The sequence below is a fragment of the Octopus sinensis genome, linkage group LG14, assembly GCF_006345805.1.
Source record: "Octopus sinensis linkage group LG14, ASM634580v1, whole genome shotgun sequence".
NCBI classification, from domain to species: domain Eukaryota; kingdom Metazoa; phylum Mollusca; class Cephalopoda; order Octopoda; family Octopodidae; genus Octopus; species Octopus sinensis.
The window spans coordinates 63,875,861-63,889,267 of record NC_043010.1 but is presented as its reverse complement, the minus strand read 5'-3'; the positions used below and the strand labels follow the sequence as shown (position 1 = coordinate 63,889,267).

General features: G+C 38.8%; 1 protein-coding gene across 8 annotated transcripts in view; it reads left to right on the top strand.

Annotated features, from left to right (window-relative positions):
* LOC115219505 (uroporphyrinogen-III synthase) overlaps positions 1-11,092 on the top strand; it is a 96,958-nt gene extending 85,866 nt beyond the window's left edge. For 2 of the 8 annotated variants that reach the window (XM_029789684.2, XM_036509113.1), the window contains exons 6-9: positions 978-1,052; positions 2,805-2,894; positions 8,139-8,224; positions 9,586-9,975. In XM_029789684.2, the coding sequence (XP_029645544.2) occupies positions 978-1,052; positions 2,805-2,894; positions 8,139-8,224; positions 9,586-9,876 (542 nt within the window). In that variant the 3' untranslated portion in view covers positions 9,877-9,975. Of the gene's footprint in view, positions 1-977; positions 1,053-2,804; positions 2,895-8,138; positions 8,225-9,585; positions 9,984-10,886 lie in introns of those variants that run through there. The other 6 variants (XM_036509111.1, XM_036509110.1, XM_029789681.2 and 3 more) reach the window with 6 other exon arrangements.
* The last annotated feature ends 2,315 nt before the right edge of the window (positions 11,093-13,407 follow it).

The window sequence follows — 13,407 nt, the reverse complement described above, 5'->3', positions numbered from 1 at the left end:
TGTGTTTGTGTCCTCCACTCTCCCCGGACAACCAATGTTGGTGTGTTTATGCACCTGTAAATTAGCGGTTTGGCAAAAGAGACTGATAGAATAAGTACTAGGCTTACAAAGAATAAGTCCTGGGGTCGATTTGTTCGACTAAAGGCAGTGCTCCAGCATGGCTGCAATCAAATGACTGAAACCAATAAAAGAATATATACTCAAATCCTCCAGCTTGTTCTTATTCTGACCCCTATTCTTTTTCTACTCTATTTAAAAAAAAAAAAAACAAACACACTGTAGCTATTATTAACTGTTTTTTTTTTTATATGTGTTAGCCTCCCCTACCACCTAGACCCTCTGAAGAAGCCTAGAGGCACATTCATTATCCAAGCCTTACCTGCTCATTTCTACGTAACACTGAAGAGATGGAGATAACCTGGAAGATTTTGTTGCCTCTTGGCAGAAACGGCCGTAAGGGACTAGCACCTACACACCCATTCGGTTTTACTGACAATCTGTTCATTTGCTCACTTACTCAATGAATCACCTGTTCCTATACCATTATATGCTTCCACACCCTTGTTTTTGCAATTATCAACTCTTTCTATCTGATAATCTGTACCACTAATACATGTGTATGTATACATCCAATACCTTGGAATAAACAGACATACTGGAACATTTGCCAGCTGTCGATCTTGTATCCTCTCCACTTTCTTATTTGCCATATATATCAAGGGTAAACCACTTTTTAACCCCGTCCATATATAACACCCGATAGCAAGATAACCACACAATAACTAACACTTGGGTATGAATAATTGGGTACACTACCAGCAGTATATTGGATAGGCACTGTCCCTAAGTTGGTTCTCAACCTCTAACTCACACAGAAATATATATATATATATATATATATAATATATATATATATATATATATATATATTATATATATATATATATATATGATATGCACTTTATTTTCTATTTTAGCTGCCAATTTAGGCTTCAAACCTACAGGTGAAAATAGTGGCCATGGTAAAAAGTTAGCTGAATTCATTTTGAAAGGTAAGTCAAAATTAATAAAGTAAAACTTGATTGAATTTTGCCCTTTTGTTGATCCGTAAAAATAAATATGAAAACTGCCATGTCAAATAAAACATTTCCAAAACACACATTCATCCACACACATTTATAACACGTTCTTATAATATATGATATATATATATGTGTGTATGTGTGTGTGTGTCTGTTATATTAATGATATATATAATATATATGTATATATATCAGCACCAAGTTTTGTCGGTGAACAGGTTGTGGTTTCAAATCGATGGAAATATTTTAACACAAATGAAAATTAAATGCTGAGGTTAAACTAACAGTTTTTGTGTGTTCTTGAATGACATACAAATACCATCCATGCTTCAATTGCAGATTATGTGTGTGTGTGTGTGTGTGTGTGTACACACAATATTTAGTTATATATGAAATATAATATATATATGTATGTAATGAGCTTGAATGTCTGTTTTCCACGCTATGCCAATCGTCTACTTTGGCATGGTTTCCACACCTGGATACCTTTCTTAACACCAGCCACTTTACAGAGTGTATGAGGTGCTCTGACAAGGTCAGCAGATAACTTAGAAGACGGGAACCCTCTAATGAGTAGGGACTAATTTTGAGGGAGGTGGCTTTGTGTCAGGTGAAGAGAGGGTGTATTTATAGTATAAGTATATATATATATACCTGTGTGAGTACCCCAGCATGGCCACAGTCTAATGACTGAAACAAATAAAAGAATAAAAGAATAAAGAATATATATGCATGTGCCGGGTGTATCACATGCATGATCTTGTGATCAACTAGGCTATCAGATGTGTTTATACATCACTGGTCACAATGCGCTTTGCATCATTTTAACATTCGAATGATGCCACTCCACTGGCAAGGCGAGTAGGCCAACATCCCAACTGATCAGAATGCTACTCCATGGTGGGGTTATCCATTTACAGCTACGTGGCCTGGAGCAGCATGAAATGAAGTGTTTCGCTCAAGAACACAGCAATTACTATGACAAGCTTCATCACAGTTTCTGTCCACCAAATTCCTTTTGCAGGAATTTGGTTGGCCTGGGGCTATAGCAGAAGACACTTGCCAACGATACCAGACAGTGGAAGTGACAAAACCATATGGCTTGAAAGGAAGCTTCTTAACCATGCCACACCTACATATATATTCTATATTATTTTTATTTACATAACACTATTATTTATATATGTAGAGGCACATGGCTTAGTGGTTAGAGCAGCAGACTCACGGTCAAGGGATCTAATCTCAAACCGGGCAATGTGTGTGTTTATGAGTGAAACACTTAAGCTCCTCGCGGCTCCGGCAGGAGGTAATGGCGAACTTCTGCTGACTCTTTCGCCACAACTTTCTCTCACTCTTTCCTCCTGCATCTCGCTGCTCACCTGCGACGGACCAGCGTCCCGTCCAGGTGGGGAACCTATACACCAAGGAAACCGGCCCTTATGAGCTAGGCGTAGCTCGAGAACGAACAAACAACATTATTTATATATCATAGTTATAGTCTCGTGGCAGCCTATCGATGTTACTACCAAATGGTTTCATGCCAGAAATGGAAGGGTAAATTTAGCAATCATTGTATATGACTAAAAGGAAAGGTATAACTTGAGCTCTTTGCTACCGTAGGGGTTTCATAGTTTACTCTTAAATGTCTTGTAAAGCTGCTTCTTCCTCTTTTCTTTCTTTTTTTGTAATCATATTTAATTCTTGGTTTGTGTTGCCTTACAGAAGTAGAAAAGAAGTCTGATTGTAAACCTATTCTGTTCCCCTGTAGCAAGATACGAAATGACGACCTTCCAACTCACCTCAAACAAAATGGTAAGGCAACAGGCTTTATTATTACTGTACAAGAACGTAAAGATCTCTTCTAAAAACTGAATATGGGTTCCACATACCTCCTTTCAGCTGCCTACAAGATTCACTCCCAAATTTATCATTACTTACCTGCTACCCAATCTTTATTTTACATCTTAGTTAATCCATCTTTATAATCTCTTGTTTGTTTTCACTTTACCACTTAATCTCTGTAATCCTTTGTTTGCTTCACCACCACCACCACCACCATCATATAATCTTTTGTTTGTTCCCACCACCAGCACCTTATTAGTCCTGCTATATAATCCCTTATTTGTTTCCACCATCACCACCTAAGTAACCCTGCTGAGTAATCCCTTTGTTTCCCTCCACCTCCTTATTAACCCATCTGTTTAATTCCATATTTGTCAACCACCATCACTTTGTTAGCCCTATTACAGAATCCCTTGTTTGTTCCCCCTGAAACTACCACCGCCACATTAACTTTTCTATATAACTTCTTATTTGTACCCACTCCCACCTCATTCACCCAAATTAATCTCCTCCTCTCATTAGGCTGTTATCCCCTTTTATTAATCTACCCCTCACATCCTTGGAACCCTGCCACCAACCTACCTTCTTAACTGATCCACCTTGTCTCTCCTCTCTTGACTTGTTACATTGACTTTGAGGATGGAGAAGATTTTTATCCTCAATAATAATACAAAGAAACAGAGGCCTAATGTGTGTCAGTGTCTTTCCCAATTGCAGAGCTATGATGACGAGTGCTCTACCTTTAACCTTTCTGTTTTATATTTGTCAAGCATAGTCTATCTGGGAAAGCAATCATCACGGGCAGACCTCTTCATAAAACCCAGACATAATGATGACTACTACAGAGTGTAAAAGAAATAGAAAATTTAAAGCCAGACCTCACATATACACAATTATATTACTTATAGTAAAAGTAATGCCTACAGATATACATAAGTGCAGGTATGGCTGTGTAGCTTGCTTCCCAACTACATTGTTCTGGGTTCAGTCCCACTGCATGGCACCTTGGGTCTTCTACTATAGCTTTGGGCCGACCAAAGCCTTGTGAGTGGATTTGGTAGACGGAAACTGAAAGAAGCCTGTCAAATATATGTATGTATTTGTGTATCTGTGTTTGTTCTCCTCACCATCGCTTGATAACCAATGTTGGTGTGTTTACATCCCAGAAAAAGAGACCGATAGAATAAGTACTTGGCTTACAAAGACTAAGTCTCGGGGCTTATTTGTTCGACTATAGGCGGTGCTCCAGCATGGCCACAGTCAAATGACTGAAATGTGTGAAAGAATAAAAGAAACCAGAACAAAAATGAAGAAGAGAATAAAAATGTAAAAAATGTAAATACTAAAGTGAAATAAAAAAAAAAAACTCTTAGAGGGAAGATAATATAGGTTATAAATTTAGTTGCAGAGATCAGAGATGTAAAATGAAGTTATAATTTCATCATCATCATCGTTTAACGTCCGTTTTCCGCGCTAGCACGGGTTGGACGGTTCGGCCGGGGTCTGGGAAGCCAGAAGGCTGCACCAGGCCCAGTCTGATCTGGCAGTGTTTCTACAGCTGGATGCCCTTCCTAACGCCAACCACTCCGCGAGTGTAGTGGGTGCTTTTTACGTGCCACCTGCACAGGTGCCAGTGGGGTCTGGCATCGGCCACGATCGGTTGGTGCTTTTAACGTGCCACCGGCACGGAAGCCAGCCAAGGCGGCGCTTGACAAACATTATTACTTAGAGGTGTATGTGTGGCTGTGTGAGTAAGAACTTGCTTCCCAACCATGAGGTATTGGGTTCAGTTCCACTGCATATCTTGGGTGTCTTTTACTATAACCAAAACCCACGTGAGTAGATTTCGTAATTGGAAATGGAAAGAAGCCTTTTGTATGTGTTTTGTGTTTGTCCCCCACCCTGCCACATGGCAACAGGTGTTGGTTTGTTTACATCAACATCACCATGTAGTTCTACAAAGTACCAGGTTTAAAAACAAGGTTTGGCCTTCATTTCCTCCCACAAAACCTTTAAGGCTGCCCCACAGCATGGTGACACAATCCCTTGACTAAAACAGGTAAAAGAGAAAATGGAACAGTAATGAATATATTGCATTTGACAATAACATAAGCTCTGTGGCTGAAAATTAAGCTTTCCAGGTCATTCTATTCAAAAATTCAATAGTAAATTAGGTTAGCTGTCTGAGTATATATAAAACAAGTCATGCGAAGACTAGTTGAGGCAATTATTGTATTCTCTGAAGGCAGTAGTCTGTGCTTATTGTAAATAAAATTGTTAATGTATTTATTAACTGCAACTGTAATATCTTGTAAAGAAAGAGAAGACACAAAGGAATAGAATTTGTTAACATGTGTATGAGTGTCCTGAAAAGAGAAATAGTCAAAGTCAAACCATGAGGCAAGTATTTAATGAAGGCAACATGGGGAAATAGAGAGAAGCCTGAGGTCATTTTCTCTTTTATCTTTCACTTGTTTCAGTCATTAGACTGCAGCCATGCTGGAGCACTGTATTGAAGGGTTTTAATTGAATGAACTTCCACAGAAACAGTGATGTTGACAGGCTCTACCTACGAAGAATTGAAGGTGGTAGAGGCCTGAGGTCAGTGCAAACGGCATTTGAATGCCGTATGGCATCACTCAGGCAGCAACTGCTGAACAGCAGCACCAAAAATCTCTCTATATATAAAGCTGAAGTTGTCTGTGTACGGCAGGTTTGGTAGCCTTCAACTAACACTATCTCCTCCGAGACCCTGCAGTGCAAGTTGACCAAAATCGAGAGTATGATAGAAGAAAGTTTGCTCTTCCTTCCGTAGAAGAGATAATTCAAATCGGACCATGTTAACACCAAAAATTATTTACATCAAAAAGGTTCTTTTTTTCTATGAAAATCCCTATTTTTTACGATTTTTTTTACTGCTGTGTCGCCATTTTTTTGGTGTATTTCAACTAGAAAAATGTTCACTTAAGGAGAATAACAAGCTACATAATGCAAAATTTTTACTTTTCAAAAATTCCAATTCCAAAGGGTCGAAACAAACCTGAGCAACGCTGGGCGATACCGCTTGTAAATATATAAATGTAGTGCTGAAAAGTGAAGGGAGTAACATTGTACGAGTTGGCAGGGAGTTCCTCAAGAAGCCCTCTCTTCCTGATGATCTCCTATACAGCCCCCAAACAGCTGGGCTCTCTTACCTCAGAGAAGTCTTGGATGAAAAGCACTCAGCATACAAAAAAAGAAAGACTATGCATGGGTATGTTGCATGGAAGCTTGAAGAAGACAGTAGAATTGACATGAAGCGCTGCCTCTCTTGGACACAAGACCACTACATCCCATCACACTTTGATTGCATTTGCAATCTAGGAACAGGAGATTGTCACAAAGTACCTGTTGAACAGGTGACGCTCTTACAATCCCAAGGTGCAACTACATGTGTAGGCTGTGTCATGTTTCTGTGAAAGGCATTGTGCATGTGATTAGCAGCTGTCCTAAAATCTCATCATGGTACTACCTCCCTATATGGCACGATGCTGTCGCTAAAACTATTTACAATGCCATCCGCAAAAAAGACTGTCCTGAAATAAACTTAGAAAATCCCTCTGCTATGGAATGCATTCATAAACACCAACCCAAAGAATACGGGTGAAATATTCCCATCAAAACTTCTGCCAAATGTAAACATAACAGGCCGAATATTGTTGTTTGGGACAGAGGGACAAAGGTATGTACCATCATAGAGGTCAGCTGCCCTGCAGATATAAATATCTTTTTGAAAATTAAAGTAAAAGAGGATATCTATGGACAACTGCTTCAAAACCTCCAGCTTCTATATCCAGACTATGAATTCATATTCATACCAATAATAATTGGAGCACTAGGTTTTGTTAGTAAAGGAGAATCTGGATAAACTGGGATTTTCAGCAAGAGAAATCAAATAGCTAATTCATACATTACAAGTTCAATCTGTGAGTGGAACAGTAAAAATATTCAACACTTTTCTCAAGTTCCAAATGTGAATTTGTCTGTGTTAACTACATCCCAAAGACAGAGCCTTGTATCTTTGTTGGAAACCGACTCCCTCTTCAGTGGAAGATTTATAATAATTAAAAAATAGAAGAGACATACACACACACACACCACACACACATATAGCAGTGAGTTCATTATTGATAAGTTACTTGGTATGGTTGCAATTACTAAAAATTATCAAATCATTGCCCGAGCAAGGTCGTTGCCAGTGCCACTCGAGCGAGGTCATTGCCAGTGCTGCTGGACTGGCTCCTGTGCAGGTGGCACGTAAAAAACACCATTTGAGCGTGGCTGGTGGTACATAAAAGCACCCACTACACTCTCGGAGTGGTTGGCATTAGGAAGGGCATCCAGCTGTAGAAACTCTGCCAGATCAGATTGGAGCTTGGTGCAGCCATCTGGTTAGCCAGTCCTCAGTCAAATCGTCCAACCCATGCCAGCATGGAAAGCAGACGTTAAACGATGATGATGATGATGGAAATGAATGCTTCAAAGTATCAATTCTGATTTTCAAATGCATTACCTGGATTACGTTTTCAGTTCTGATGGTATCAGACCAGATCGGTTCCAGCTGTCAGCTTTAATTAATTTTCCATCTTCTCTTTATATGTTTGGTTCTCTACAGTAGTGTTCACGACTGCTATTTTTGTTCCGTAGCACCAGGTCAACCGTAATCAAGCAGACTTGTGATCAAAGACAATTCACTCATGCACATGCCTCTTTTTTAGCCATATGTCTAGGACAACATTCTCCATTGTATTTAACCCTTTGGTGTTCAGATTATTCTGTCAAATGTGATATTTGTTTATTTATATTGCTTTGAATTAATCATGCATTATCTTGTAGTTTAGAGATTTCAGTGATGTGATTTTTTAGTTTTAGAATGACATGGTAGGGCTGAGGTGAGAGGTGAGATCTGGTCAGTTTCAATATAAAACAGGTTAAATATTATGGCCGGTTTGAATGCTAAAGGGTTAAAATGCTGTGGTGTATTTTCATGGTTGCTGTTTCTAGCAAGCTTAGCAACCTCGTGCGCCTTCTTCACTAGCTCCACATACTGACTGTAGTAATTTAGGACAGAATCCTACAACAACACTCTTTAGAATCTTACACGTTTTTTTGCTTTCTGTCAAACCAGCTTCATTAAAAAACGTTTATGTTTGCATCTTTGGTTGTCATTTTCAGGAATCCCAGTTGAAGAATTAACAGTTTATGAAACAGTGCCCAACCCTCAGCTTCACACATGTATCGATGGAGTATGCAAAGCACTGGTGAGTTCAATGAGTCAAGATAATATTTTACAAACAATTTAGTCCCTGTAGCCATGTAAACTCTGACCCCTCTTCTTGGGATTAAAACGACACAGTGTTAGGTCACAGGATTAACATGCAGAAGTTGCTGTTGATTAGCCCCCACTCCCAGGCCAACCTTTATCCAGCATCCCTCTAGTTTCAGGTTCAGTCTTCTTCTATGATAGCCCCAAACCAACAAACGCTTTATGAGTGAATTTGGGAGATGGAAACTGTGAGGAAGCCTGGTGTATATAATACATATACAAGTGTATGTATATCTGTGTGTGTGTGTGAATGCACACTAGAATCTGAATGCGGATATTCTATGCTTCCATGTTTATTACCACTGAATGTGGATATCCCATGCTTGTTACCACTGAATGTGGATATCCCATGCTTGTTACCACTGAATGTGGATATCCCATGCTAGTTACCACTGAATGTGGATATCCCATGCTTGTTACCACTGAATGTGGATATCCCATGCTTGTTACCACTGAATGTGGATATCCCATGCTTGTTACCACTGAATCACGACAGTGATGAAATTGATATTCTTTATTGACAATATGATTGGTCACCCTACAAAGACCTGTAGAACAAAATAAATCCCTTACTTGGAAAACAGGTTACAGTTGGTGGCAAGAAGGTCTTTCTGTCCTAAAATCTGGCCTCAACTGACTTTCCATCTAACCCAGTGGTTCCGAACCGATTTTTGGCCATGCCCCAGCAAATCATTTCTAAAATCCTGATGCCCCCTTGTGATATTTAATTTTTGTTTTTCAAAATGTTTACAATATTACCCAGAAACAAAAAAAATAGTGCAACAGACGTTAAAAAAATGTGTAGGAAACACACACACACACACACGTGCGTTTGTAATTGCCTACATGTTTTCACACACCACTAAATCAAAGGAAATAATTTTATTGCCTCTTTAGAGACATCAGATCTTATGAATAGCTGAGAACAACCTGCTGATGATCTGATGTCTCTAAAGTATCACATTTGATAAAATTGTCCACAGAAGGGATGTCAAGAATTCTTTTTTCAATAACTCATTCTACTGCATTTTTGATGGTGTGAGTGGTGCAGGTGTAACTCAATGCCAAAGCAATACTTAAATGCAATTGATTTTGGTCATGGTGCTTACCCCTATAGCCATCACTGTCAACTTTTCCAAAATATTTTTCCATCCATGCTAGCATGGAAAGCGGACGCTAAATGATGATGATAATGATGATGATGATTTGCTTCCAAGAGAAAAAAATATGGACATTCTACCATATTCTTTTAGATTTAATAGATATATTTATTTATTTTTCATATTTCTTTAACAGAAAGGTCAACCAGAATATCTTGTGTTCTTTAGTCCTTCCGGAGTTGACTCTGCACTACCCTTTATAACTCCAGTCTGGGATATGTCTCAATCAAAGGTTTGTAACATTCATTTCTCTCTCTCTCTCTCTCTTAAACAGTTATTTCCATGGCCCTTGTCACCCATTCCCCCTTTGTTTAACATACATGACACCCTTCTGTTAGTGGCAGTGACTCCTCCTCATGTGTCAAGTATGATGCTTCACGTAGCAGTATGCCAGTACAGCTGTATTGTATCATGCCTTAGGGTATGAGGATAACTCCCCCCCTTGTATGTCAGAAGCCCTGCAAACGGTCACAGCCATTACTCAGCCTCTTCAAAGCAAAATCACATAAAAACCCATTTTTCTTCTGTTACCCATCCCAGTTTCAGTGTTCATCAACCATCAAAGGTCTGTAGTGATGTCATATTCCAGTGTGCGCACACGCAACGTCATTCTTCAGTGTGCGTGTGCGAAACGTCCTTCTTCAGTGTGCGTGTGCGAAACGTCCTTCTTCAGTGTGCGTGTGCAGGGTTGGAACCTTCTGGAAAGGCATAAGGAAGTTCCCTCATGCACATGCGCTAGAGACTGAAGAAGAAATTCTATCGTGTTCCTTAATAGCGTCGGGGACTTGAGACACGGCGATAGAAGAGAAAGGACGTATATTTTGAAACCTGTGATCAGCCTATTCTCCTGTCCCAGACGCTTAGGATTTAACCTGTTCTATTGCTGCTGAATTGTTGTAAAGCTTACAAACGTTTGAATTCGGCTTTGCTGTGTTGAACTAGGTGGATACCAGCATACCATCGTGTTTCATTGTTGAACCAAGAAAATAAAGAATTATATCTATTTTTAAACTTGCGTTTCGTTCTTGACTGATAGTTTCTAGAAACAAAAAGAAAGGAAATTGTGATGCACCCAAGTTGCACCCCAAAAGTGTAAAGAAGCAACCAGTTCCCTTTACAGGTCAATAGAATGGATTGGATTTTTACTTATATTTAAATTATAATTTTTAATCTTTCATTTGCATATTACACTTAAATATTAATTCTAAATCTATTGTTTCATTCTTTGCATTTAATCGTTTTAATTTGAATACACCTCCAATAAAAGGTGCATTTAGCATAAATTCTGAAGCAATCAGCATTTATGCTGAATGCAGGCCAAGGGGCCAGAATGTTACCCTCACAGTTATTGTGTCCTCTATGTCTAAGAAGAATCCTAAAAATCTCAGCCATGTTTTGGGAGAATTATTAAATTGTTGCCATGGTTTTCTGTTTCAGGTGCTGGCATTGGGACCAAGTACTGAGAAGCAGCTGAAAGCAAAATCAATCAAGATATCAGGTGTGTCAAAAGGCCCAACACCTGTTGATTTGGCTAAACTCATCAAAGAGCTCAGCTGATTTTTGATTACTCAAATATAAATTTAAAAAAAGCAAAAAAAAACAAAACAATCTAATTTAATGTAAAATAAATAAATATTATTATACTTATGACTGTAATAACTGTTTCTAAATTAATCGCAGGCCAAGAGTTTGGTGAAGACTTATAATTTAGCACCATAAACCCCAGTACTTGACTGGTACTTTATTTTATGGACCTTCGGGAAGGATGAGGGACAAAGGTGAACCCAGAATGTAAAGAGTCAAAGAAAATAGACAAAGCATTTTCGTCCAACACTATAAAAATTCTGATAATAATAATAATAATTATTATTATTATTGAGTGAGAGAGCAGTGCATGCCATCAAAGTGACACTGGGGTAAAATATACGAAGCCCAGTATACCCATCATGACTACTCGTCTGATAAGGGTACACCAGGCACATGCATACAACCGTATGTGCATGACATGGTGATCTCATATCAAGATAAACAGCACATAACCTTACAGGTGAGGCCCAGTTAGAATTTTCTTCAAGTTGAGTAACCCATCCCGCTCAAAAGGTCCCTGAATAAGGGTTGTTTAAGGATGTTGAACGAAACACTCATGTTTCCAGAGGGGAATTATTCAAACCCCCAAGAATCCCTCTCAATACATGACTATGTTGCTCCCCCACTACTTCTGCTCGTGATCAGAGATGCACATATCGTCAGCCACCAAAGGACTTGCTCAACTGATTAAGGTCAAACAACTGACAAGCAAATCTGTGTTATTGAGCAGAATATTTGCTGTAACCCATCTTTTATACCAAAACAAAACAATGTACATGATAACACTTCCAATCAGTTAAGATAAGAAACCATGAGAGCCACTGCCTGGTACTGCATCAGGGCATAATTTATTATTATTATTATTTCTACTTTAGGCACAAGGCCTTGGAAACTTTTGGGGAAGGGGCCAGTCATTTAGGTCAACCCCAGTGCATAACTAGTACTTATTTCATCGACCCTGAAAGGATGAAAGACAAAGTTGATCTCAGTGGAATTTGAGCTCAGAATGTAGCAGCAGACGAAAAGTAATAATAATAATATTAACAATAGGCCCTGATGCAGTTCCAGGCAGCAATTCTGTCCTGATGCAGTACCAGACAGTGGCTCTACCCTGATATAACACCAAGCAGTGGCTGTCATGGCTTTTAATCTTAACTAACTGGAAGCGTTGTTTTGTCTTGGTATAAAAGATGGGCTACAGCAAATATTCTGCTCAATGCCATAGATTTGCTTGTCAGTTATTTAACCATAACTAGTTGAGCATGTCCCTTAGTGGCTGACAATATGTGCATCTCTGATCACGAGCAGAAGTAGTGGGGGAGCATCATAGCCATGTGCTGAGAGGGATTCTTTGGGGTTTGAATAATTCACCTGGAGGTGTGGGTGTTTTGTTCATCAACCTTAAAACAAACCTCATTCAGGGACCTTTTGAAGAGGATGGGTTACTCAACCTGAAGAAAATTCTAACTGGGCTCCACCTGCAAGATTATGCGCTATTTATTTTGGTATGAGATCACCATGTTGCACAAATATGGTTGTGATACATGTGCCTAGTGTACCCTTATCAGATGAGTAGTCATAATGGGTATACTGGGCTTCATATATTTGTTCCCCAGTGTCACTTTGATAGCATGTGCTCCTCTCTCACTCAATAATAATAACAAGATCACTCAGAGAGTGCACATCACCGAGGCAACACCAACGTTCTCTCAATGATTAACCGGAGAATATCTGAAATAAACTCAACTGCTCTTACAAATGAGAATATTAAAAATGAACCCAACTGCTCTCAAAAATTAAGTAAGAAAAACAGAAAAATAATCTAGAATCCTTGTCCGGTACCTGATCAATCACAATGGTAGTTATGGAATGTGAAGGTGGTTGTAGAAAATTTAGTAACAGTAATAAATAGTTTATCTTTATCTAATACAAGCCAAAGTTAACAAATTCACCATTCAAAATAGTTACATCTTAAAAGGAGATAATTGAGAAAGACTTGAAAGTTAACGTAAGATCATAATACTTCATGCAAAGTAAATATAACAGATAATCCAGAATTCTTGTCCGGTACCGGATCAGCCCCAAAATCTAATCAGTTCATGCCAGTCACAATGCCAAACATCCCTGAAAGTTTCATACGAATCCATCCAGTAATAATAGTAGTAGTACTTTCCATGATCCCTCTGACCTTGGTACAGAAGAAAGTGAACCTGGGATATCAGTTAAAGAAAAAATCTCTAAAAACCAACCACCTCCTCTTTATGGATGATTTGAAGCTATGTAGCAAGGATGAGGTACAAGTGAGTTCTTTGGTGAACACAGTCCACTGTTTTAACGTTGATGTTAAAATGGAATTCAGACTTAAGAAGTG